At 42.2% G+C, this 27,635-nt stretch overlaps 1 protein-coding gene across 8 annotated transcripts in view; it reads right to left on the minus strand.

The window, feature by feature from the left end:
• The window catches only part of KDM6A (lysine demethylase 6A), a 223,006-nt gene extending 196,742 nt beyond the window's left edge, over positions 1–26,264 (minus strand). For 3 of the 8 annotated variants that reach the window (XM_026713584.2, XM_026713582.2, XM_087937691.1), the window contains exons 1-2: positions 25,592–26,264; positions 25,252–25,315 (exon numbers count right to left, since the gene is read on the minus strand). In XM_026713584.2, the coding sequence (XP_026569369.1) occupies positions 25,252–25,315; positions 25,592–25,761 (234 nt within the window). In that variant the 5' untranslated portion in view covers positions 25,762–26,264. The remainder of the gene's footprint in view (positions 1–25,251; positions 25,316–25,591) is intronic. The other 5 variants (XM_087937693.1, XM_026713581.2, XM_087937694.1 and 2 more) reach the window with 3 other exon arrangements.
• Positions 26,265–27,635: the final 1,371 nt, after the last annotated feature.

Consider the following 27,635-nt stretch of genomic DNA (forward strand, 5'->3'; position numbering starts at 1 on the left):
TGGGAGACTGGGCTATTCTCTTTATCGAAAGCCTCCCAAAGGCAGCGTCAAGTCCCCAATACTGCCGGAGAGCGGATCCCCGCTCCACAGCTGACACAGCTCGATCTGAGCCCCGAGAGCTGTCAGAGGCTTGTGATCAAACCTGTAAACTTTCTTCCCTGCTAACTGCTATCTACAATCCTTTCTTTTTCCAAGACATGAAGCTTGTTTTGACTAGGAGCTGAGTCAAAGCTGGGGATCTGGCTAGAGGCTAGCCCTTTTATACGACAGACTCAACTCTATGACATCGTAGGAGTCGTCTAACCCATCCTGGACTCTTCGAAGCAGCGTATAGGAGAAAGAACAATGGACATTGCAAAAAGATATGAAAGGAATTAAAATTAAGATTTTAATGACAGATGAGATAAACAAAAGGGAAAACATTTCCAAGATTAAACCAAAGAAGAAGAAGCCATACAAGAAGAAACTGCAAAAGAGAAATCAGGAGAGGAAGGGGGAAAAAATAAGAGATGAAAACAAAAATAATAATAGGGGGGGGAAAGAGGAGCTAAGAGAAAGGACCGGAAAAGCTTAGAAAACGGAAAACAGTCTAAAATTAGAAGAAATTACAGGGCTGAGAGACTAAGAGACGATAGCTAAGATAAAATAAAGGGGGGAATTCCACATAGAAATGTACTTTGGTTCTTTAGAAATATAGATTAGGGAGTTTTGAAGTTTAAAGTTTATTGGGAATTATTTTCAAAAATAAAGAAATAACCTTAATTGGAATTAATGGGAATAAGAATTCACCACAAGAATATTATATAATTATATAATGTGAAAAAATGATTGTAGAGTAAGGTTGTATCATTATTTTATCTTTATATATATTATATATGAAATAGAAAATGCAATTGATTATACAAACGATATTAAAAAATAAGTATGGTAAATTATAATTGATTTTATTGTAAATATTTGCAATGAGATTATTATATTATGATTAAAAAAGGTGATGAATGAAAATTAAATATAATTCCATAGGTAAAACTTGGTTAAATGAAAATAAAGAGGAAATATTAAATGGCTATATGAATATCTTTGGAATAAATGTAAGATTCATTGTAAATTGGGGGGAAATACCATGTGGATCCTGAATGGGGGGGGTGGGGAGAAACACACATATATAAAATAGTAAATAGGGAATTATCGTTGTTAGTTGGAAAGTAATAATTAAGAATGACTTTATTGATATTAGTTCTATTTTATTTTTGTTTTTTGTTTTGGCTTTGAGAAAGTAAAAAAAGAAAATATGTAAAACAAAATAAGTGGTAAGATGGAAATGAAAATAAAAGGGGATAAATAGTGGAAAATATGTTTAGGATGAAAATGTTTTTGTTACTGAATTAATGAATGAAAAAATATAAAGCAAAAATATATGAAAATAAAAATGGAATAGATAATGGGCATTGGTATAATTACCTGAGAACGCCCTTTCTATCTACGCTGCTAGAGAGTCCAGGATGGGTTAGACTCCTCCTGATTATGTCATTAAGCTTAGTCTGTTCTTGTATATAAAAGGCCAGCCCCTGGAACTCTCCCCAGCTTTGGCAAGATACTTGACAGACTGTAGTGAGTGTCTCTGAAAGGGAAACAGAAAGGGCGTTGGTGCTTACCTGATACGTCCGTTCTCTTTGAGCTGCGAAGAGCATCCAGTAGTGGGAGGTGCTTCAGTCTCTGCATTCATAGGCTGAGCTTGAATTGAGGAACGCTCCTCTTCCTCCAGGTGACTCCTCCACAGCGTTCCCCAATTTTGCAAAGACGAGAGGAAAAAAAGGTGCTCTCATCCCTACTACCTAGAAAGGTTCCTTGGCCGAAAAAAAACAAGGCCCCACCAGACGGAAAAAAAGGGTGGGGCTGGATGCTCTTCACAGCTCAAAGAGAACGGGCGTATCAGGTAAGCACCAACGCCCTTTCTCCTATGAGCTGCTCAGAGCATCCAGTAGTGGGACATACCAAAGCTTGGCCTGTCCTACGGGAGGGACTCCGTCTGGTCCGGAATCTCCTCAGGGTCCCTAAGAACCCGTTGCAGAACCCGTCTGCCAAATGAGGCCTCCGCAGATGCAAACATGTCAATTTTATAGTGCCTGATGAAAGGGGATGGGGAGGCCCAAGTCGCCGCCCGACAGATTTTGATTATTGGTTCCTGGATAGCCCAAGCTGCCAAAGTTGCCACACTCCTAGTTGAATGCGCAGTTATGCCTTTGGGCACCTGCAGGGCCTGGGACTGATAAGACTGAGCTATAGCTGCCCTGATCCAACGGCCTATAGTGGACAGTGACACCCTGTGACCTTGTGTTTTGGGCTGAAAGGAAAGGAATAAGGCCTCCGATTTTCTGAAGGACTCTGTGCAACTTGATATAGATTCGCAGAGCGCACCTTACATCAAGTTTGTGCCATTGCCTTTCCCTTTCCTGCAATGGTCTGGGACAAAAGTTTGGAAGGATGAGCTCTTGGGCTCTATGGAAGGCTGAATTGACCTTGGGCAAAAACGTGGATCGGGATGGAGGATCACCCGATCGGCATGAAAGACAAAGAGGTCCTGTCTGACAGACAGGGCTGCTATTTCCGATATGTGCCGAGCGGATGTAATGGCTACAAGGAAAACTACCTTATATGTCAAAAACTGGAGGCTTGACTCCCTCAAAGGTTCGAAAGGTTCTTTGGTGAGAGAGAGAAGGACTTTGTTAAGGTCCCAGGTGGGGTAACGGTGCACGGCTGGAGGGAGTAAGTTGGTGGCCCCTCTAAGAAAAGCCCGTATACGTGTGCGATGGGAGAGGGAACTGAAACCCTCACAGGAAAGAACTGATGAGAGTGCAGCTACCTGTCGTTTCAGTGTATTAGGAGGCAGCCCCTTGTCAAGTCCCTCCTGAAGGAATTCTAAAATCTGGGTGACAGAAGGGGAAACGGGGTTAATTTGAAACATGCTGCACCATCTACAGAAAATGGCCCATGTGGCGTTGTAAATTCGGATGGTTGAGGGCCGTCTGGCAGCTAGGATGGTGTCAATGACCTTGTTGAGAGAGCATTTCGTTCCTCAAACTGCTCCGCTCAACCCCCAGACGGTCAGTTGAAACCATTGAGGTTCCGGGTGTAGGAGGGGCCCCTGAGATAGAGAGATCCTGTCTGGTGGAATCCTCCAGGGAGGGCCCACCGAGAGAGTATGGAGGTCCGAAAACTACGGCCGTCTGGGCCAGTGAAGAGCAACTAGGAGCAATTCCGCCTTCTCGTGGAGCAACTTCTGAATAACCCTGAGCACCAGAGCTAGAGGGGGGAATGCGTACAGGAGCCCCGTGGGCCATGGGCAGTGGAGCGTGTTGTAATTCTCCGCCCCTTGGGATGGGTACCTTGAGAAGAATCTCGGGAGCTGGGTATTGAGCGGGGAGGCAAATAGGTCTACCACCGGTTGTCCGAATATTCTTGCTGCTTCTTTGAACAGGGATGGGTGGAGGCGCCACTCTGACTGGTCTATGGTAGCTCTGCTTAACCGATCTGCTTGAGTATTTGATAGGCCCTATATGTGCTCTGCCCTGATGGACAGAAGATTGCTCTCCGCCCAGCGACACAGGCGCTCAGCTTTCCTCATTAATTGTACTGATTGTGTGCCCCCCGTTTATGTGGGCTTTGGCTGTCACGTTGTCTGTTAAAATGAGAATGTGCTGCCCGCGTACCTGGGGGGAGGAAGCTGCGCAGGGCCAGGTGCACGGCGCAAAGCTCCAGCCAGTTTATGCTGCACGACTGATCTATTGCAGACCATCTGCCCTGGGATGTGAGTGACTGGACGTGGGCACCCCATCCATATAGACTGGCATCTGTGGTGATAGTCAGCCTTTGAGGCTCCTTGAAGAAGCAGCCTTTGTTGATGACCAGTTTGGCCCACCAGAGAAGGGACGTGAGGACCTTGAGAGGTACCCTGACCGTGAGCTTGGAATTGCTTCTGCCAGATCTCTGATATGGGAGCAGGAACCACTGGAGGGATCTGGTGTGAAGACGGGCCCAGGGAACAATAGAAATACATGATATCATTTTTCCCAATAGTTTTGACAAATCCAGTAGGGCTACCTTCCTACGGCACCTGATGTCCCTAACTAGTTTTTGAATACTAAGTAGTCTTCTCTGAAGACAGGTAGACTTTGCCTTCCACCGTGTCAATGACTGCCCCTAAATGAGTTATTCGAGGAGATGGGGATAATTGGCTCTTCTTCCAATTTATGAGAAACCCATGTTCTTGGAGAGAAGTTAAAGTGGCCTGGGTGTCCCTCGCTGCCTGATGGGTAGAGGGGGACAGGATTAAAATGTCATCCAGGTAACATTGGAGACGAATGGGAATGTTCCTGAGATGGGCAGCTAGTGCTGCCAGGACCTTGGTAAAGGTCCTGGGGGCAGAGGCTAGTCCAAAGGGAAGGGCCATGTACTCGAAGTGGTGATTGTTGTAGCAGAACCTTAAGAATTTGTAATGGGAAGGCCGAATGGCAATGTGTAAGTTTGCTTCCATCAAGTCTATGGACGTGAGCACATCCCCTTGCCTGATGCCCAGCAGTATTGATTGCAGGGTATGCATTTTGAATTTGCGGTATGTTAGGAAGCAGTTGAGTCGTTTTAAATCTAAGATCGCTCTCCACCCCCACCCAAGTGTTTTGGTACCACAAAAAGGTGAGAGTAAAAGCCCCGCCCTAGTTGCTCGGACGGTACTGGTTGGATGGCTCTTGTTTAGGAGATGCTGGATAGCGGAATCCATTAGATTACGCTTGACCGGGTCTCTGGAGAAGGGGGATGACAAAAAGAAATTTGGGGGAGTGGATTGAAACTCAGGGGCAAGTCCAAATCTAATGGTGTCCCTGACCCAAGAGTCAGAGGTAGAGGAATCCCATCGACTCGTGAATGACTTAAAGACATCTGCCAATGGGGAGAGTGTCCCTTAACCTATCTCGGATGTCAGAAGGGCCTGCTTCCGGCTCCCCAAAAGGGCCTTTTATATTGACTGCCCCTCCGGCTCCTGTTTCCCGAATTGGCTCTATCCTGGGGTTGTCCTGACCTGAACGATGGGGGCCTCTGATACCTGGGGGAGAAGGGGGCCTGATAGGAGGGCTGGGAAGTTCTGAAGTCTGACCTTCGTGTAAGGGAAGGAAGGAATTTTTTCTTACTGCGGGTCTCCATCAGTAGAGGGTCCAGGGAAGGGCCAGTTTGTTTCCTACTATGGGGGAGGAAGCCAGCTTGGCTTTGTTCTTAAAGTCTGCTTGCCAGTGCCTCAGCCAGACTAGACAGCGGGCTGTGACGTGAGATGTGATCGCCCTTGCAGAAAATTTAACTGCGTGGTATGTGGCATCAGCAGAAAACTCGGCTGCAGCAGTGAACTTGGCAATATCCTGGTGCGCCCTGATGTTGGATGTAGGGACGTGTTGCTTGAGCTGACAAAGCCATTGAATGGATGACCTTGTGAAAAAAGATGCGGCCGTAGCCAATCTGATGGCCCAAGCATCCGACTGATGAGCCCTGCGCAGGGCCAACTCGGCCTGCTTTTCCTCTGGCTTTAGGGCTTCCAGCACATCAGTCGGAGTTGAGGAGGAAGCCAGGCCCACTATGGGCTCGTCTACCTCAGGGGTGCTTAATAATTTTGAAAATTCCGGATCCAAATTAAAGTATTTTTTGTCGTGACTAAGGGGGCTGGGGGCACCACTGCAGACGCCAGTTGCTTTTGCACCAGGTCGGCAAAGATGGGTGGAGCTGGGATAACCTCGGCCTCTTCAACGGGCTGATTAAAGATGAGATCCTCTGGCCCCTCCGTTGAAGGAGCGGGGAGGTCTGTTGGGGATTGCTTACTTAGGCCTGAAATGTTCTTGGCCTTGAATAACAAGGATTTGAATAGGTGAGGCTTGAATAAGCCCCTCATCCTCAGACATTTCGCCTTCTACAGGGTCTGCCTCTGATAGGTGCTCACTGTAGTGCATAGACCCCAAATCGAACTCGTCTGGTTCCATGAACTGATCCAATTCCCACTCCCCCTCTTCCTCCTCCTTCTCCCGCTCTTGAAGGGGGGGTCTCCCTTTGCAAGGGTACCTGAGCCTGATGTTGATCCGACCTGGGCAGGGACCTTACTGAGTGAGACTCCTGGTCAGAAACCACCGGATAATGACTAGGCCTGGTTGCTTGTTGGATTCCGGCTGCGATTCCTTGGCGAATAGCCAACTCCATCCAGGATCTTATTCTTTCTGGAACCTCCTCAAAGAGAGACTCCTCTTGACAGAGGCCAGCTGCTGTTGGGGTGAAGGTGGCTTCTGGAGCCCTTCTAACTGATGTTCCAGGAACCTGAGCCTGTTGTTCCTGTGAGGGAAAGCTGCGCCTGGATGAGAGGGAAACATCCCGGGGGGGTTGAGCAGAGGTAGAGGGACTGGAGGATGGAAGAACCTGAGGCACCTTGAGTGCTTCCTTAGCTCGTTTATCAATTTCCTTTTGCAGGGCCTTGTGGCGCCTTAAGGCGTCCCTCTGGGCAGCTTTGGAGGTCTCTTTAGCCTGCTTGCGCAAATGATGGGTCCTGGCTTTTGCCTTCAATGAAGATCCTCTAGAGGTGTTACCATCTGCCATTTCAAGTATTTATATATTGCAGTAATAGGTTAGAAATCAATATAAGGTGGTTGGCACGCCCAGGGTCCGATCTGAGGCAAGAACGGTTGCCCTGATCAAATATTTCACGTCCCCCTTTTTATTATTTTTTTTTTTAATACATATATGTATGTATGTGTATATATGTGTGTGTATGTATGTATGTATGTATGTATGTATGTATGTATGTATAGAGACAAATGAGTCGTACCTCAGTGATAATATTTTTGTGAATTAAAATATTATACTGCCAAGATATATAATATTAATAATATGCTTGTAATGAAATAGGATGGCTGGTGCAATTGTATCCCTGCTCCTGGGATAGAGTAGTTTGTATGGACAATTGCCAATGAGAAAGGAAAGACAAACAAGCCAATCAGCCAAATTTTGAAACGCCTAAGGCCCAGTTAGAAGTTAAAATTGGGGCCTTCAGCAGCCTCTCTGCACAGGCGGACACAACGCCTGGGTGCAGCTGCTGCGCCGCTGGAATTGAGCTGTGGGGTTGAGCCAACGAGCCTTAAAGATTGATTACAAGTACAATCTAGTCAGATGAGAATCAATAACTCAGAAAAGCCAGGCAGGGACCTGTTACTTCGAATAAATTTCCACTCACAGCACAGAATTAAGGAGAAAACAAAATGGCATGCAGCCACAAGGAAACTCCCAAAATGGCATCTGTCAGCACGTCACGCCTCTCAGCGGCATTTTACCCGCCTGGTAGAAAACGAGGCCAAAGCTCTGCCTACAGAGGTGGCCAGGGAAGGAAGAGATTAGCCCTTCTCCTCTTGAAAAAACGACGGCATTCGAAGGTAGGGGAGAAAAAAACACGATACGACTCAGAACGGAGCGAAAAAAACCAAGCCGCTAGAAACGGAACGAAGGGAAATGAAGCGGCAAATGAAAGGAGGCAGAGTGAGGGGTTTTCGGCTATGGGAGGTAGTGCGAAGTCGCTACTGACCCTCCCTTCGCCTCCCTTGGGGGCGTAACTGCGCTTCCCTTTGGTGGCAAGGCTGCCAAACTAAGCAATTGCGCAGAGGCTAAAGAGAAAGGGAACAATTCAAACCTGTGAAAACTCAATTGAAACTGTGAGAATCGAAAAATTCTGGTTCGGCCAAGGAGATATGTAAAGCACTGCCTGTCTTGCACGAGGCTGAGCAAAAACTGGGGAACGCTGTGGAGGAGTCACGTGGAGGAGGAGGAGCATTCCGCAATTCAAGCTCAGCCTATGAATGCAGAGACTGAAGCACCTCCCACTACTGGATGCTCTGAGCAGCTCATAGGAGAATCTAGAACATTAGTATTTCTTACCATGTCCGGACGAAACAAGGGAGGGACTGGGCTCTCTAGCAGCGTAGATAGAAAGGGCATTCTCAGGTGATTATACCAATGCCCATTCTCCTCGAGGCTGCTGCGAGAGCCCAGGATGGGACATACCAAAGCCTGCATGTCCACAGGAGGGTCCTCGCAATGCTTCTGGGTAGAGTGCGCAGTCAGACCCTGAGGCACTGGAAGAGCGATAGCCTTGTAGGCCTCTGCAATGCAAGCCCTGACCCACCTGCTTATGGTGGGAGGAGAGGCTTTGTTCCCCAAGTGAGATGGGGAAAAGGAGACAAACATATCTTCGGTTTTCCTAAAGGTGGAAGTGTGTTTGAGGTAAATTCTTAAGTGCTCTCCTAATATCTAAGGTGTGCCACTTGTGCTCTAAATTGTGGTGCAGAAATCTGGCAACACAATGTCCTGGGACCTGTGGAACCAGGTATTGACCTTTGGGATAAAGGCGGAGAACAACTCTATTATGAAAAGTGTATAAATCCTGTCTATCGAGAGGGCAGCCAGCTCTGACACCCTTCTAGCCGATGTGATTGATACCAGAAAAACCACCTTCAGTGTCAAGAATTGCAGAGACACTGTCCTAAGGGGTTCAAATGGTGGTTCCATCAGGGCCTGGAGCACCTTAGGAAGGTCCCATGAAGGATACCTGTGTACTACAAGGGGCTGAAGGTTAGAAGCTGCTTTTAAAAATCTCCTGACAGAAGGATGATGAGACAAGGAAGGAAATTATTCCCAGGCGAGAACTGAGGAAAGGGCCGCTACTTGCCAGAGTAAGGTATTAGGGGCTAGTCCCTTCTCTAGGTCATCTTGAAGGAAACGTAGAACCTCTGCCAGTTGTGCTGAGGTGGGTGATAGACCCTCCTTTAGACACCACTGACAAAAAACCCTCCAGGTGGCATCGTAGATGCACTTCGTAGATGGTTTACGAGACACCTGGATGGTGAGAATAACCTTCTCCAGGAGATTAGCCTCTCTCAACCATTGCCGCTTAATTGCCACATGGTCAGCTTGAACTACTAGGGATCCGGATGGAGCAAGGATCCCTGATGAAGGAGATCATGTGGGCTGGGATCCTCCAGGTAGAGGCTACAGACAGGTTCACCAGGTCTGCAAACCAGGGCCTCCGTGGCCAATAGAAGGCCAAGAGAATTAGCTCTGCCCATTCCTTCAACATCTTCCGAATGACTGCCAGAATGATGGGAAGAGGGGAAAAGGCATAGAGGAGATCCCCGGGCCATCTGCAACAAAGAGCATTGGTCCCCTCCGCTCCCTGACAAGGAAACCTGGTGAAAAACCTATTTACTTGGGCGTTTGGGGAGTGGAGAAGAGATCCATTTCCAGGGTCCCAAACCTCAGGGAAAGGTCCCTGAAAAGGGACGGGTGGAGGGGTCATTCTGCGTAGTTGACCAAGCTCCGGATCAGCCAGTCGGCTTGGGACTTGTCGAACCCAGAGATGTGATCTGCCATTATCGAACAACAAATGTCTCTCCACCCACAGCCCCAAACATTCAGCCTTCCTCATGAGGTCTCTGGACCTCGTCCCCACTTGCCTGTTAACATGCACCTTTGCAGCTATGTTGTCCATCAACACTGGTACATGGGATCCAGTTACCATGGCCCTGAAGTGTCTCAGTGCCAGAGATGTGGCCCTGAGCTCTAGCCAGTTAATGGGACAGTTTTTGTCTGTACGGGACCAAACCCCCTGAGCTATCTGGCCCTCCATATGGGCCTCCCAACCCAGAAGACTCATGTCCGTGGTGAGCAACAGCCTGTCTGGCTCCTTGAACGAGAGCCCCTTCCAAAGGGCCGGGGAGAGCCACCACTTGAAGGAATGCCGAGCCTGTGGAGTAAGCTGGACCCTGATCGATGTGTGGCTGGTTTCTGCTTGTTGAAAAGGGAGCAGGAACCATTGTAGAGATCAGGAGTGAAGCCCTGCCCATGGGACAATGCCGATGCATGAGATCATCTTCCCCAGTAGTGTGGACAGCTGCGACAGAGGAACAGTGTGTTCCTTGGATTCCTCTGCAGCAAGCCCTCCCAATAGGCAGCACATACTGAGAGTAGCTTCCAGCACCTCTTGTGATTAGCTTAATCTTGCCATGGATCAATATAGGGCACAAGCTGAACTTCCTTGCCCAGAGGACCAGGCACGCCAACTGGCCAGGAGAAAAAGATGCAGTCAGCGCTCTCAATCAGTTTAGAGAGAGGTGGCTGCAAAAATTAGGGCTAAGGCTCTAGCCCCCAAGAAAACGACCCAGGCCGAACTTAAAGCAGAGAAACGTAGACATGCTGCATTAGAGAGGCAGTTTAATAAAACAATAAAGCAAATGAGAGGGCACCTGCAACAGGTTTTCCAGTCAGGGGAACTCCAGGGTTACCAGGGAAGCCCTTCTAGGGGAAGGGAGGAAATTTCAGGATCCTTTGGACACCCTCCATCTTGGTCCCCTGAGAAACTTGAGGAATAACTCAATCCTCAAGATTTAAAATGGCCACTCACCTCGTGCAATGGAGGATTTACTCCCCCCAAAATGGCCACCCGCACGTGTTGTGGCCTCCGATAATGGCCGTCGCTCCCTAGGCCACTAAGAGCCCTGAGCGACAAAATCAGCCGAAAGAAAGAGCAGCCTCTGTAAAAGAGATCAGCTGGCTGTCGCTGTTATCGCTTTACTGATCGTCGCGATCGCGGCTGCTCGTGAGTGGAAGGCTGTGGGGGAGGCTGGTGGACGCTTCCCTTACTTGCCTTCCCGATGTTTGCAACGTTGAATCCTCGGCATTGCAGGAGAGCAGACCCTGCTCTTCTGAACACAGTTGCCCAGATCCCCGGGAGTTGTGTTTGAAGCTGTATTAGCTTTGTGGGAGTTTTTTGTTGAATATTAGAACAATCACTATATGCTTTCAGAGACACAGCTCACTGACTAAAAGAAGCTAAGTCAAAGCTGGGGAGACTCCCAGGGTCTGGCCTTTTATATACAAGAACAGACTCAGCTTAATGACATCATCAGGAGGAATCTAACCCATCCTGGGCTCTCGCAGCAGCATCAAGGAGAATGATTGGATACAAAACTAGATAAGAAATCTGAAAATGTAACTATGACTATGTATGTATGTTGTATATTGTAACTTGGAGTCACATTGCTCACTTGAAGAGATGTATAAAAATTTTTAAAAAAAAACAACGCAAGGACAAACCTTCAAGCTCAATGACTCAAGCCGAAGCTCTGGCCACTGAATCGAGATAATAATTGATGCTAGTCTAATCGCAATGAACAACAATCCTGAAGAAACACAGTGTCAAAAAACACATCTGCAGAGTTCCAGACTGAATAGAAAACTGGGGACTGTTGGAGAACAGGAAGTGTGTCCTCAGTTTAAACTATTCAGTCTAAAGAGCTAGCAGACCAGAGTGAACCCCAAGCTACTGGATTCTACCAACACCACTCTGGAGAAGATTGTAGGGTTAGGGCCACATCAGGGAGCAAGATGTTCCAGAGAGTTGGAACAACAGCAAAGTAGGCTGTCCTCCTGGACCCCGCCAGCCATTTCATCCAGGATTCTCTGCAGCTGGCAGGCTACCACTTTTGTATTTTGTGCCCTGCCCTGCCCTTATTCCTCAGGCAGTTGAACGCCGCAAAAATTGAGAAAATAGCTATATAATATTGAAAAATAGATCTGCAACTGTTTATTTAGTAACTATAATCATATTGAATTTTGGTGGGCCGCAGAGAAATCCCAGAGCACCTCCCCAAAGCAATTAATCCAGGCTGTGCAGAAACACAAGGCTACGCTGCCCACATGGCCCGCGGAACCCTCCCTGCCCACTCACTCCTTACCCTGCAAACTTGCCTGCTAAAATGCTATTTTTCTGACCATCAGCTATTCTGCTGTGCCGGGAGATTTAGTTTAGCTAGGAAGCAGGAAATGGTTGGATTTCTTGCTTTCTAGCTAGTCTTTAGATCTTCGGCTCCACTTTTAAGCACAGCCAAACCTCCCTTAGGACTGAAGGTTCTATTATTCAGTGCAGACTCACGGCAAGCAAATTGTATGTGACAGACTGAGCTAGCTAATGGCAGATCGATAGATCACTGAATGATTCTGTGAACAACTCAAGCTGCCTGCCTGTTTTGCCTGATCTTGGGTAAAAGTTGCTCTTTTTTTATAAAAAAATTCAATATTTACATACATGGTGTGTTTTGAGTTAATTTTGTGAGTTTGCTTGCTAGCAAATTTTATGTGACAGACTGAGCTAGGTGATGGCAGATAGATAGATCTCTGAATGAATCTGTGATTCTGTGAGCAACTCAATCTGCCTGCCTGCTTTGCCTGATTTTGGGTAAAAATTAGTCTTTTTTATTAAAAAAAATCAATATTTATATAAATATTTATAATATTTACATACAGCTATGCCCAGTCAGTCACATGACCACCAAAACACATCCCCAAATTAGGTCATGCCCACAGAACCGGTTAGTGGTCCCTGGGATTTAAAATTATGAGTTTGGTGGTCCCTGAGATCCAAAAGGTTGGCAACCTCTGCACTGTAGGACACATACTGACTATAATGGCAAACATGACTAACAAAGAGAGACTGACAGAGAGAGAGATTTTGCAAAGGTTATAAATGCAAGCATTGGAAGCAGTTACTTTTTCATCACCATTGCAAGCTGCAAACATTTCCAGTCCGAACAGTCACTAAACAAGAACTACCTAAGTATAGAATTCAGAATTAATGGATTGGTCATTGACTGCAATAAATATTCTTGTCTTGAATTCAGAACTAACAATACCCATATAATTCTTTAATTATGGTATTTCCCATGCTCTTTATTACTCAGCCCAATTGTAGATGTTTCCCCAAGTTTATGCTCCTCATACAGTACCTCTAAAATTGCCATAGACCAAATAATATATATGATCTGATATCGTATATAACCAACAAATGTCAAAAGGAAACCACTATCTTAATAGGTTTAAATCTCATCTTTTCTGATAAGCATTTACAGACTGTCTATATAGAAGCTGAACAAATGTCTATTTTATGCCTCATATATAACTAAATTGCTTTATATTTATTATATACACTGATAAATTAGTTGTGACAAGTTTAAAAGTATTTTTAAAAATAGTAAATAAATACTATTAATAGTAAAGTAAATACTATATTTTAGTAAATAGAACAAATATTGTAATAAATAGCAAAACAAAAACTATCAGTAAAAATACTATTAAACAATATAGTAAACAAAGCTGTTTAACAAGTTCTATTTGTCAACTGACATCTAGCTTCCAACAGAATATTCCAGTAAAATTCTACCCTCATATAAAAGGAACTGCCATGCTGCTTTAAAATAAATGCCTTTTCAAACAATATCACTGATTGATTTTTTTTCAAGAAGAGGTACTAGAATCTTTGTAGCTCCTTTTCTGTTCTTTGCTGATACAGGCCAACACACATACACACACACACACACGTGTGTGTGTGTGTGTAATATATATATGGAATCTATGTACGTATGTATGTATATGTATATATATTCTCCATATATAGATAAGATACAGAAAAGGGGTTAACAAAGGATAGTCAAAACAAAAAACCAAAAAGCAGAATGTTTTCTTTGTTTTGTTTTTTACAATTTATGCTTCCTTACCCTTCTTATTTCATTTACTGAGAAAACTCTAAGTTGGTAGAAATATAAGAGTGACGCTTTTGTCCCCATTCTAAGTGTCTTGTCATTTGTGATAGCTATCAACCAGTGATGCATAAAATACAAATAAAATATTTATAAGAAGTTACACTGAAACTATCTTTAACTGCAACTTCTGCCATTAACAAAGAAAAACATTCTTCTTAAAATAAGAACTATAGAATTGCAATTGCAAAAACGGAAGAAACTCCATTCATCCTTATAACTACATTCAAATCTCTTCCAAATGATAGCATTTACCTGGGCCAATCCTATCAGAAACATGCTGAAAACTCTGTAGCTCAAAATTTATATGGAGAATACATGAACAGAGAATGTTTATATTGTGAGTTCACTGCTCAGAAGAAACATATTTAATGAAAATAAGCATACCCATTCTGATACATGATTCCTCTCCTGACTTTCCCCAAGCCAGGAATTCTCCTGGTGCAGGGATACTGTATTGGAGATGCAAACCTTAGATAACCACTAGACTGCACCAAGAGCTGATGCTTCTGTACGTCTTAGTTGTCGTCTAGTAACCATCCATTTTTTTGCAGCTCAGATACAACAACTCTGTCTAGGCATGGACTTTAAATCCTAGAATTCATAAGCTATACTGCCTGGGAACTATGGAAATTGAAGTTCATATACATCAAGGGCATCCAGTTTGTACTTATTTTTTTCAAGATGCTATTCAAGACATCAACTCAGCAGAATCACCTGTTCTATTATTTTTTTAATTCCTTGTAAGTCCTATTCAGAGAATATGTGCCTCTTTCTAGATGACAGAATGTCTTAACAGATCTCTGAAGTTACCTTCTTTATAAAAAGGATTTGTTCTTGAAGCACATGTGGATAATTCTGATGGGGATCCTATAACTTTGTAACACTCAGGCTTGTTTAAAGCATTCTTTTGAGGAATATGAAAAGTCAAAGCCAAATATAACATTGAAAAAAAAAAGAAAAAACAAACTTTTAATAACTATTACTGTATAACTAATTAAGCTTAAAAACAGTTTTGATTAATTTGCCATGGTAAGGTCATCAATAACGAAGTTGCCTGCATAAAAATATGGATAACTCAATAATAACATTGAGGAAGCTGATCAAGAAATTATTCCACGTTTGACCTGGAATTTTTGGCAAAAATTAACCACTGTACTGCATGTTTTCAAATTATAAAAATCTATTGTTGCTCTACTGCAAAACAATGCTTAATAAAGGAATAACTGAGCTATAGGTTAGATACATTTTAAAAATATATTTCATTCTTTTGAATCAAATATTTCTCTAAAGTAAATTTGAACTATGGATAAGAATAAGCAACCTATGGCCTTCAAGATGTGACTGAATTCCAAAAGCTACCAATTTTCCCCATTGGCCAACAAGATAATAGTAAAACATTAAAACATATAAAGGTGCAGCCATATTTTCAAAAGCAAGCGAAAGCATGTTTCAGATGTTTCCCATGAAACAGTGAAAGGATCCAGGAAGCATGACTTTTCTGTTGCATCACCTGCCTCTGGAATGGTACACTCCCCGCTCCATCTGACTCAAAGTTCAAGTAGGCTCAACCTTGCCAGCCTTTAAGTGGGCCTTGAAGACCTGGCTCTTTCCTCGCACAAGTTAGGAAGTATATGCCTTGGTCAAAGATCTATTAATATGCTGGGTATATTAGATCTGGATTACAGGTTTCCTTTTGTTTTTACTCTACTGGTTATAATTTTAACTTGTATATTGCCAATTTTACACACTTGATTTACAAACAATTTTCGTTAAGTTGCAAATTGATCCTTCAGAAAAGTGAATACATTTGTTAAACTGCTACCAATTTTCAGATGAAATACAGTACACACCCAAAGTACATTTTTGCTATCAGAAATACTAATTTTAGATTATAATGTAATGCACTGCACTTGGCCAAGTGTCAAATTCTAAATGCAGCAGGATAAATCTTTCTTTTAAAAGACACAAGATAATAATTGTCATTTATTCTATTTCTGACTGTCCTGAAAGTCCAGTTTGATGATTCTCCACAATGCCAAAGTCAGCAATCTGACAACTATGTTAAAAGGAGAAACAACCATGGAATGTGTTTATGTATAAAACCAAGGTAGAAAAAATAGAACGTATCATTTTCAATGATTGCCCTTTAGTCATAGCAATCCTAAAATTAATCCATCCATTGATTACCCAAAGAACAGTATATTTTAGTGAAAGAGGAGAGTTTCCCAGTTTACCAGTCTCTTATCTCACTGGATGCTTGTTCTTTCCTTCTAATTGGATGATGGAATATTCTGTGACCTGCCATTACCTAATTGATTTTAGCCTATCAATATATTCTTATGCCTTATTTTTTAATTTTTGATAAACAGCCTCATTAGGAATAAGCATTGCTCCTGAAAAATATACCTCCTCTTTGCACATGCCTCCTAAATCTGCTGCTTGATCTTTAACCAAAGCATTTTCCAATCCAGATCTAGGGGTATTAAATATTATTTTAAAGAAGTACAAAAAACTGCACTATTGATACATTCCTTCCAAAACATCCAATCTCAGTCACAAACATTTATTTCTAATTTATGACATAGATTCTGCCTTTGATAGAGAAGGTCAAGATAGCAAATACAATGCTGTGTATTATCCTACTTCTCTCCCCAAACATCCACCCTGTGAAAAAGGATGAACTGGGAGTTACTGACTGGTTTGAAGTCATCTAGTCAGCTTTAATGGTTGAGGATGGTTCAGGGTTTAGAGCATGGGTGTCAAACTCACCATGTCATGTTGCGGTCACATGATATTTCACAATGTTTTTCCCATTTGCAGAGCTGGGTTGAGTGTGGCCTGCATGTGACGCATCCAGCCCACGGGCCGCCAGTTCGACACCCGTGGTTTAGAGGTTGCTCAGAAGAGGTTAGAGGCATCAGTTAAAACAAATTTAATTTGTGAACTGGATCCAACCTAATTAAAGTGGCCAGGGAGGGGACTGGAAGCTGTATCCAGCTGTAGTGAATGCCCCTTTAGGAAAGGAAGGAGAGATGGCAGAGGTCCTTAAAAGAGACACTTGTTTGCCTACTCCTTAAGAGGCGAGGCCTGGATTTAATAAAATCATCATCTTATTTTTAACTTTTCCTTCTTCAGAGAGTTGTGTACAAAAAGCTCTGAAGAAAACACATTTGGAAATTTCCCAACTGGTTTTAGACCTGGCATTGCAAAGAAACCACATTAGTAGTTCTTATGACCTAGGGTAAGTCTTGGATTGAGGTGGAACAATCATCCTTGTCCTATTTCTTTCAGGAATTTTTGACAGGGTTTAGCAGAGTGCCCTTCTGAACCATATGTGAGGGCTGAGACTTGGAGGCATCATTTTATGGTGATTCTGCTCCTACCTGAATAAGTGAGTCTAGTGGGTGCTGTGGGGAGAAAAAGTCAGATCTGCAGACTTCGGGGATTAGTCCTTTCTGTTATTCTGTTCACATCTACATGAAATTGCTAGATTATTCATCTGTTCAAGATGAAATATCATCTGTATCAGAGATCCCCAACCCCCAGACCGGTAGTGATCCATGGCTTGTTAGGAATTGGGATGAGCAGCTGTTGAGTAAGCAAAACCAAAACCACCACCACATGGTCCATGAATCCAGGCCCTGGTGCCAAAAAAGCCCCCGGTTTGGGGGCCACTGATTTATATTAGGTGACATTCAACTATACATCTCTAATCAAGACCTCTTGGAAGAAGTGATAGAAGTCATAATTTGGTGCCATGCCTGGAGGCTGTCAGGATATGGATGAGGTAATAACAGACTCAGGCTCAATGCTTTTGCATAACTTCAGCTGATGTGCCAATTGCAACCTTACCTAAAACAGTTATATTGAAGACAGTCACTTGTTATATATTGATTACTATAATCTTCTCTACCCAACACCCACCCTATCCAGAAATTTCAACTGATCCAGCTCACAGTGGTCCTGTCGACGCTGAAGGTGACGTACGTGTAGCCATATTTTATATTAGTCTTTGTATTTTTTTCCTTTTCTATTAATTTTTAGGTTTGTAGTAACTGGATTTAATAATACTTCAGATTCACCACTTTCTAACTGTTGATAAAGGGGGAATGTTATGTCTAGGTGGCATTACTTTCTCATGGGAATAGATCAGATGCCTGCAGCTGGCTGAAGGTGGAGTTTGGAGTCGCCAGACTGTTGGACTGAGAATTGATTGGAGATTGTGACTCAGGGGGGAAGTTTCACACTTTTGCTTTTATTGGGTGCAATTCCATGTCCGGTTAAGAGTCAGAATTACACCAACTCCTTGCCAATTTAATGTGTTCCTAATAAATTGATTTAAAAAGGAAGATGAATGCCTAGGACTTTATTTTTCAGGACATGTTACTTGGAGGGTTGACAGGTGCATATATGTCATTCCTCTGCTGTTCAAGCTGTACTGATTTCCATAGTATGACAGACTTGCAGTGTCGGTGTGTTGTGCAACAAGGTCACATAGGGTGATATAATTGGGTCTGGGTTAAGGACTTCTGTCTTCACTTGTGAGTTGTGTGGGGTGGGGTATGCATGAAGGGAGTCTCAGCCAATCTCACTGTACATATGTTGTACTCTGACAATAAAGGTAATAATATATTTCCAGCATGTTTTAGGGTACAATTCAAGATGCAGGTCACTTGCATTAAGTCCTATATGGTTTAGGGCCTAGGTATCTTCCTACTCAGACAATTAATGAGCACTAACCAATGGTCTCTATCTACTAAGAGGCATGGAAACTCTCCTCTTCTGCAACACAGCAGTTTGTACTCAGAAGCATGAATTGACCCCAGCCTTATTCCATTCTAAAAGTAAGAGAAAATAGGTGTCTTTCAGCAGGTCTTTGGGCATTGACTTATACAGCAGCAACTACATTTTCTCTAATTCTAGACTTTTGGTCTTTTATTTGAATTAATATCTGAGACCTAGTTTATATAGCAGTTAAAGGCACCAGGCTAGAAACATGACAACTGAGACCTAGTCCTACCTTGGACATGAAATCAGCTAGGTCAGGGGTCTCCAACGTTGGCAACTTTATGACTTGTGGACTTCCACAAGTCTACAAGTCATAAAGTTGCCAACGTTGGAGACCCCTGAACTAGGTGACTTTGGGTCAATCACTTTTTCTTAGCCATTGGCAAGCAATGTTTCCAAGAAACTGTAGTTGTCCCAGGGTCAAGACTGATCCAAAAGCATCTCTTTTTATTGTGTAAATTCTGTAAGCTGACAAAAGTCCAGTTGGCTCAGATAATCAAATAAACCTGGAATGTACTTTTAAGAAATCGCTGAGGTGGCTGACACTGGGAAATCTTACCAGTGACTGAAAGCGATAGACTAAAAGGCAGCACTCAGGCACTTGATCAGAGCACACAAGAACAGGCAGTAAGGACCAAATCCATACAAGAAAGAGTAAACCACATTAGATAGGACCCAAGATGCAGAGAGACCTCAGAGACAATTTAACTAATAGTGGCAAGATATAAGATGCAGGCAGCAACAGAATACATTAAATGGCACAACAGCCAAGTGATAGAAACATCAGGCAGATAGAACATGAGAATTTGGAGAACTATAGAGTCTGAAGGAGGAATTAGAAGAGGATATGAAAAATAAAAGCTAAAGTGATTCAACTGGTGGCGAGAGCACTCAGGGCTGTGGTTCCTAAACTGGAAGAATGACTCTTGACAGATCCTAAGGCCAATCTCAGAGTTCAGAAAGGTTGAGTACTAGAAATAACTAAGATGTGCAGAACTCTCAAACTACCAGACCTCTAACAGAGACACAAACTATCCACAGAAGTGAAATAGGAATTTGAATTTATACACGACCTCATACATACATATACAGTACACATGCATGCACATACACACAGAGTTATTTTATTTTTTTCCTTACCCTTCTTCTAAAAGAGGATATCCCGGTTTATTAACCAAAAATGACAACTACACAAAAATGATCTCTCCTGCAGGTAAAAGTTCCCTGAAGATGGGCTCCAGAATGAGTCCGAAAGCTCGAAGACAAAATCTCTGGTCCTGGTGACCGACCCAGATTGGATTCTGCAATGATTTCTCTACTGATAGCGGAGCAGAGATTGCACTTCTGTTTTTTTACTACCATTCAGCACTCTACAACCAAATTGAGCCCAAAATTTTTGTTGCTAAACAAGACTGTTAAGTGAATTTTGCAAACAGTCGTTAAGTGAATCACTGTGATTAAGTTAGTAACATAATGTAACATGATAATTTTCTGATAAGCAAAGTCAATGGGGAAGCAAATTGGTAACATGCTTGTTACTGACTTCCCCATTGACTTTGCTTATCAAAAATTTGCAAAAAATTATCACATGACTCTGAGACCATCATAAATATGAATCAATTGTCAAACACCTGGATTTTGATCACATGACCATGAGGATGCTGCAACAGTCGTAAATATGAAAAACAGTCATAAATCATGTTTTTCAGTACCCTTGTAATTTTGGTTACTAAATTAACTGTTGTAAGTCTAGGACTACCTGTACTGACTAGAGCCAGAAAACAGAGCAGGCTATTAAGAAAGGAGCTTGGAGATTATGTGACCAACAAATCACCAATACATTATTAGATTATACCAGGATTAATATCAGTTAATAAATGTTCTTTTAACTACTATGGTTGGGGAAGAATTTTTTTTATGCATCACCTCATACATGCCTGCATATTCATGAGTTAGCCACCTTGGAAAATGAAACCCACACAATTTATGAAATATATTCTTAGGCTGTATAGAAACACAATGAATGAATAAAAAGAAAAAATGTTCAAGATTCCCTTCATTTTTATTTTTTTTAAAGAGACCTATGAACAATCCTATATCATTACGATTATGCAAACTAAACTCTTCTTCTAAGTGAACAGTATATTGCATTACCTATCCTTTCAATCTATCAAGATTTAGTATCTGACTTAACATCTGCTATAAAAATATACTTAGTAACATTAAGATATTAAATACTCTGCAATTCCACTTTCTTTTTTAATACTGTAGAATTGTTAATCAGAATTTTGCTAAACTGTTAGTAAACAGGCAATATAAACAATTATCTGTGATTGCATGCAAATACACATTAAGAAACTGATACTTAACATTTCTACCCAAAAAGAATAAGTATGTTTGTAATATTTAACTAGGTGGACTACATATTAAATATACTGTATATTCAAACTGTGTATAAAAATGCCATTTCAAGTTGCTAACTACATTAATATCTTAGGTCCATATACCAGATAATGCCATTACAATATTAATATCTTCCAAGAGCTATGCTTTAGTTATATGCATTTGATCTGAAGCAATGTATGAGTAGTTCAAGAAGCTGACAGTTTCACAAGTTAAACTTCACATGCACTTTTTTGTATAATCCAAATATATGAATCTATGCAATACACCACTAACAAAAACTCAGTAAACATCTATCCATAGTGTTCCCAACCTTCACAACTCCAGATATGTGGATTTCTATCCCCAGCATTTTTCTATTGGCTAAAGAAAGCTGGATAACTGAAATCTATATAATAAGTCCAGATTGAGATATAATGATATAAAGTTCAATTTATGTCATACAATTATTGTTGTGATTAAAAACAGGAGGGGAAGCACTACCTACACAGCTCTGAGCTTCTCAATAAAATACTGTATAAATCTAAGAAATAAATATAGCAGCACACATATAAAATCATCAAAAATATTAGAGATAGCTTCTATCCTATGGGGGGGGGGGAAGCAAGGTATATGCAAATGTTCATATATTTGTAAGGCTGGAATTCAGTGTAGCTAGAGATTAGAACAGATAAATTAAAAAAATATTCTGAACCACTATATAAAATCTCAACTCACCATATCAACAATATAGTAACAAAACATATTCATAAATTAGCAAAATGTATTTTGAAGGTGTTACTGCTTTATTATGACATTCATTATATCATAAAATTTAAATACAGATATTACTTTCACCTAAAATTTACTATTCTACATAAGTCTGGCAAATTAGTAGATTGCATATCAAAAGAGGTAAGACCTTAACTGATTAAAGAATAAGGCAAAAGATTACTTATATAAATTAAAACTGAAGTAGATTTTGATAAGGTGCATTACTCCAATTTTGGTTCAACTGTTCAAACTTTCCTGGAATTAACTTGATATTTCAATATAAAAGTGGTTATACTAGAACACAAGCTGTACATCCTTTAAAATCCAAATGGCATTGTTTTCAAGATTACAGAACAATACACTGAAACAGTTGAAAAATAAACCAATGAACACAAGTCAGTATGCCATTATATAAGCTATAGTGTTTAAAAATAAAATCAAACCTTCTAAATACCTATTAGCTGTGGATTTATCATGCAAATGAATTATCAACTTCATGTGTATTAAATTCAGTCAATGCCATACCTGCTATGCAAATGTATTAATGTACATTACTAGTGGTGGGAGCTGATTCATAACATGGCTATCACTTTGGAGAATATTTAACTAAATTTTTCTTATAAAACAACTGAAACAATCTATCAAAAGAAACACAAATACCAAGCTTGAGAGACAGGTTTCATGGTGATCATGGATTTAATCACTATTCAAGAGGAAAATACTTGACATTTCCCCACTCTTACACAGGTATCTCATTTATCATCCATATCTGTACAAATACCAGTATCTCTGGATTCAGAATCCTAACTTTGCACATAAGCAATAGTTTCTTCAACTTTTCCTACAATATGAAAGCTGTTTTAAACAACAAAACCACAAACCTTCCATATAACTATTAACAAACAATACTGAACTCAGGCTGAAACCCACACAGATTTTGAAATATTTTAACTTGCAGCTTTAATTTTGCCTTTAAAAAGGTAAAATAGTTTGGAGAATTATTAGATTGCTTTCTCTCACTAATTATAAACATCAGTATTAACATTTAAGAATGCAGAATTCCTCATTCCAATTTCCTACTGTTCTCATTATTTCTTAAAGCAATCTTTCTAAACTTGTTTCTACAGATGAATTGTTATACCTTACACCATACATCTTGCAATACAAACTTAATTGTAGACTAAAACTCCTGGAGCATACCAGGGCAAGGAGGTCTGAATTGAGGGTTTTGTTGAATTATCTGACTTTATTATCATCAAGCATTGGGTATTTATGACCATCACTGTTTCTTTGACTTGGGCTACCTTATCTAAAATGCTTATATTCTGGACTCACACATACACATCTGTCTATAACAAATCTATAATTTATCTCCTATACAATTCAATTACAGTGGTACCCGGTACTCAACTGCTTTGAAACTCATCAAATTTGGTACTCAACAAGCTAGAACTTGTCTGTGTTGTTTGCCTTGTGACTCACTACGTTATTCCTTATGTGGAAAATCTGTTTTATACTCATCATTTTTGATAGTCATCATTTCATGGAACCAATTAATGATGAATACCAAGGTACCATTTTCTTTGCTTGATGTGACTTATTCTAGAAAATAAACTTTAATATTTAGCATAGTCTTCTTCAATCTCAAATTCGATGAAAACAACACGTTTTGATAGCTGGGAATTCTGAAAGTTACTACCCTAATATTTTCAAAGGCACCATGGTGTATGAGAATTGTTTGACTTCGTTCTTTTTGCAGAACCATAGGCTGTTTAAAATGTTTTCTTTTGATACACAATTTCTGATACCATTTATGCTATATCCACTTACCTGGAGTAATCCCTATCAAATTCAACAAGATATATTACTGAGTAGAAATACATGTAAAGAAAGAGCTGAAGTACTTACTATAGCAAAGCAAATAATTTACATGAAGAAAATTCCCATTTAATTTCCAGGCAAAAGTGAGAAAAATTATGGCTGAAACCCTGCCATTCAGTTTTACCAATTCTGTGAGAGCAGGACCAATAATCTGACTTCTGATATTCATACAATTAAAATTCTAATCTAGGTTTAATATACAAACCATTTTAAAATACTGAGAAGATCACAACATATACTATAGTACACACTAAGCATTAAACTTACACCAATGAAACAAAACCAACCCATGATTTTCCTAAAATTATACTGTAGATAAATATATAATTAAGTTACAGAGGAATTAATAACATATTAGAACCCTTTTCTTCAAAATCATATAAAACATTAATACTGTGGTCTAACATTTCAAACATCAAAAACAACTCTTTCAATATACTGTAGTTTCACCTTGTGCCAGAAAATGAAACACTGGAAGATTTCAAAGTCAGATAGCTCCCATCATAGATATTTGACATAGAAAATGTCAACCTTTGGTAAAGATTGCCTTTTTAAAAACAATGTCACCAGAAACAAGAACTTCCACTCTGATAAAAAAAAATCTCTAAATCATTAATCTTTAAGCTAAGTTACTTGGTTATATAAAAGAAATGCAGAGCTTATATTATACCAAAAGTAGACCAATAAATTCAATGAACAATCATTCTTAAAATAAGAAAATCATTAAATCTAAATTAAAGCTGTGGGATACTAGCACTAAAAAAAACCCTCAAGTAATGCAATATAAACCATTTCTTGTCATCTAAAGTTTGTCCCGTAAATTAATTTGTTGTATCTAAATCTATTTAATTTAGGTAGATATGCTACAGGTTAATAAGATTTACCAACAGCTCTGTAAATACAATATTCTGCTTTTAGTAAATTCAACTAGGAAAACTCTTTTGACACATTAGCCTATGCAGTCTTAAAAAGTCAAAAATTTCACACACATTTGTATATACATTCCGAGTATTTATTTCTGTTTACCTCCTCCCTTCAAGTTCTTTCTCCTCCCTGTCCGGCCATCTTGGGCCAAGAGGAGAAGCCATTACTTCACTAAATGACAGGACCAAGAACTTTTTTTTTAACCCAAAGAAGATACCTCTTTAGTCACTTGTACAAAAACAGCCGCAACCTACAACCCGTTCTCTATAAACGTCCTACGAAGTAAAAAGCTTAAGAAAAAGCAAACCGTTCAATGAAGATGCACGTTACAAGGAAGATGGATACACCACGAGTAAACAAATCCGTTTGCTAGAGACTCCTGAGAGTGACACATCACGAAAGAGGCACCACGTTTCTTCAACATCCTACTTCCTATTTATATCAATTCATTTTCAGCGATTCAGTTCGATCCAGTTCGTTGCCTTCAGCAACCAGTCCTTATTAAATATCGCCCGATTTTATTATTCAGATAAATCGCTCCTAAATGGAGAGAATCGGGGCGGCACCTTCCACCCTACTTTTTAGATAACACCCTGAAAGTGGACCACGGGAGCTTTCTATTCCAGTGGGTCGGAGAAGCGAAGAGCCGAGTGGTTCTCTCCCGAGAGCCAGGCGAGGAAGGGGATGCCGAACCTCACGGTCGCGAGGCGACGGTTTAATTCCGCCGCAGCTCTCCAGCAGACTCACACAGGCTCCTACACAAATACACACACACACAAACCCGGGAGGGTGGCTCCCTGGTCGGTTACCTCCTCCCCTCACCCACCAGTCCCCTTACCTTTAACAGCAAGGCCTTCGTTCTGGCGCCATCTTCATGAAGCCTTAAAAATCCGAAGAGTCGGCTGCATAAGGGGGAAATCAAGCGACAGAGAGAGATTGAGCAAAACAGACACGTTCGCGGAGTCCCCCAGCCCACCCCGCCCCAAACAGATCGCTCCGTGCGCTCCTTCACACTCACTGGCAGGGGCAGAGCCCTGACTCCGGCCCAAAAGCACCGCCACACTCACACTCGCTTTTTCTCCCTCTCACGCGCACACACACACTCGCTCACTCGTACACCTCGGGCGGGCGGGCAAATCACCGGACGAGCCGGGACACGGAGGCTGCTGTTTGAGTACCTGTCGAGGCCAGAGAGGAGTTCTCTTTCCTCCGCTGTCAGGCTGGCGAAGTCCTCCTCGCTCTGGCCGCTCGCTTTCCCCGCCGCCATTTTCTTTTCCTCATCACCGAAAGCAGTAGAGGCAGCGGCGGCGGCGGCAGCGGCGGCGAGCGACACTCCACACGATTTCATGGAAACGCAACGTAATTAACTCACGATCGCAAGCCCCCCTCCCCGCGTGCCCCAACACCCCCCAGTGCCGGGCGGGGCGGGGTGCCCGACACACACGCACCACCACAACTTTTATTACAACAACAACAGCCGGCAGAGAGGGGGAGGGAGAGAAAGGCGGGGGGAAGCCCCGCTGATCGGAGGAGGAGGGAGCAGGAAGGGAGCCCCAGCGCTGAAGACTGGGGGGGGGGGGGAGAAGGAGGAGGAGGCTGCTGCTGCTGCTGCTGCTGCTGCTGCTGCTGCTGCTGCTGGCGGCGGTGACGGAGCAGTGTTTACATCGCTGTTGAACCGCCAGCCCCAGCGGCGAAAAGTGAGTGGTCTCCAGGTGACAGGGACCCGCGCCCGCCCGCGTGGGATATATTTGTTGTCTGTACAAACTTCCCCAGCAGCTGAACAAAGTTGTTGTAATTGTGTCACACAGCGAACCCCACGCCGCCACCGTGACCCCCCCCCCTCCCCACCCCGTTTCCCTGTGCCCACGCAGCCAATCAATGCACTTAGGCGTGGGCACGTGACCTTTGTTGACTTACGTCAGTCCTAGCGCTCTTCTAGCGCTACGCTCGAGATTGGTATTGCCGCTATTTCGATCAAGGAGCTAAAGCCATTATGTATTTGAGGCTGTATTTCAGACCTTCCAGTTGCAATATGTGGAGAGCCTCACATGCGGCCGGGCAAGAGGAATTAAACGGCAAATTTCAAAGGCTCGCATCCCTTAAATAATTTTTAAATTGGCATGTAGTCTTAAGTTTTTGTAAACTACTAGAACAAGCTACAGTATCTGAATTTAAAATGGGTTGAATTCTGATGCCTTGACAAGGTAATGATGAAGAAACGCATTCTCCTACCTATAAAGTGTGTTTCGGTTCTGAAAAGATGGGTATCAAACGCGTCTTTTAATCTTGTTTGGAAAAGTTCGTGTGTTCGACTCGCTAGCCAGAGCCACTTTTTTGTTTACATCTTTAAATCTCCCATTTATAAAGTGGCAGGTTTTCACGCCGGTTAGCAAAATGTATTGTAAAATTTTGCCAGTTGACCTGCGAAGAAGCAGGGCTATTTTCTCTTCATTAAAAAACAGGGAAGGGATCTATTCCAACGGGCAAATGAAGTCGCAGACTTTCTTAGAAATCAAAAGCCATTTTGAACGGAAAGCATGCTTAGTGCTAAGCGTAGCGATGAAATGAAGACCTCTATTATATTTATTTATTACCACAATACTTATCCCTACGTATTTTCATCACTCTTTTCCGACTTGTGGTACGTACTTCAAAAGGTCAATCAGAAACCGGAAACATTCAACCACATTCTATTTCTTAGGTTTCCATCCTCATCGCTGGATGCACAATATTAGCAGAGAGGGCGGGATTTTATTATATTCTCGGGTTATCATTCGGCCGTTGGTGAGTCAATCAAACGGCTTTGTCACTCATGATCAGCATGTTTGTACGCGCCTTTTAAATTAGTTTGCGGAGCGGCTGCATTTCTGTAAAGGGGCTTAAGGGTCTTCCAGCGCGAATCGCAGTTACGCCAAGGCGCGCGGGCGGCAGTCTCCTCGGTGAGGATGTGCAACTGATATTGTCGCCGTGTGCGTAGAGAGGGGTTACTCTTTGCCAACGCGTGCGCCCCTCCCGCTGCCCCTTAGGACGGCCTGGGGCGTGGTTCTGCCACCAACGAGAAATAATGGCTTCCCCCCTGAGCGCCGTCTGTGCGCGTGACGAGAGGAATCCGTCCGGGCACGGAGCCGAGCTTAGCGGGACGCTACGAGGGAGTGGGCGGTTGCCTGAGTGGCGCCTGTTCCCGTTAACAGATCTGGAGTAACTGGGCGGTATTTCGCCGCT

Source organism: Pseudonaja textilis, chromosome 7 (genome assembly GCF_049901715.1).
Source record: "Pseudonaja textilis isolate UNSWEBS1 chromosome 7, rPseTex1.2, whole genome shotgun sequence".
NCBI lineage: Eukaryota > Metazoa > Chordata > Lepidosauria > Squamata > Elapidae > Pseudonaja > Pseudonaja textilis.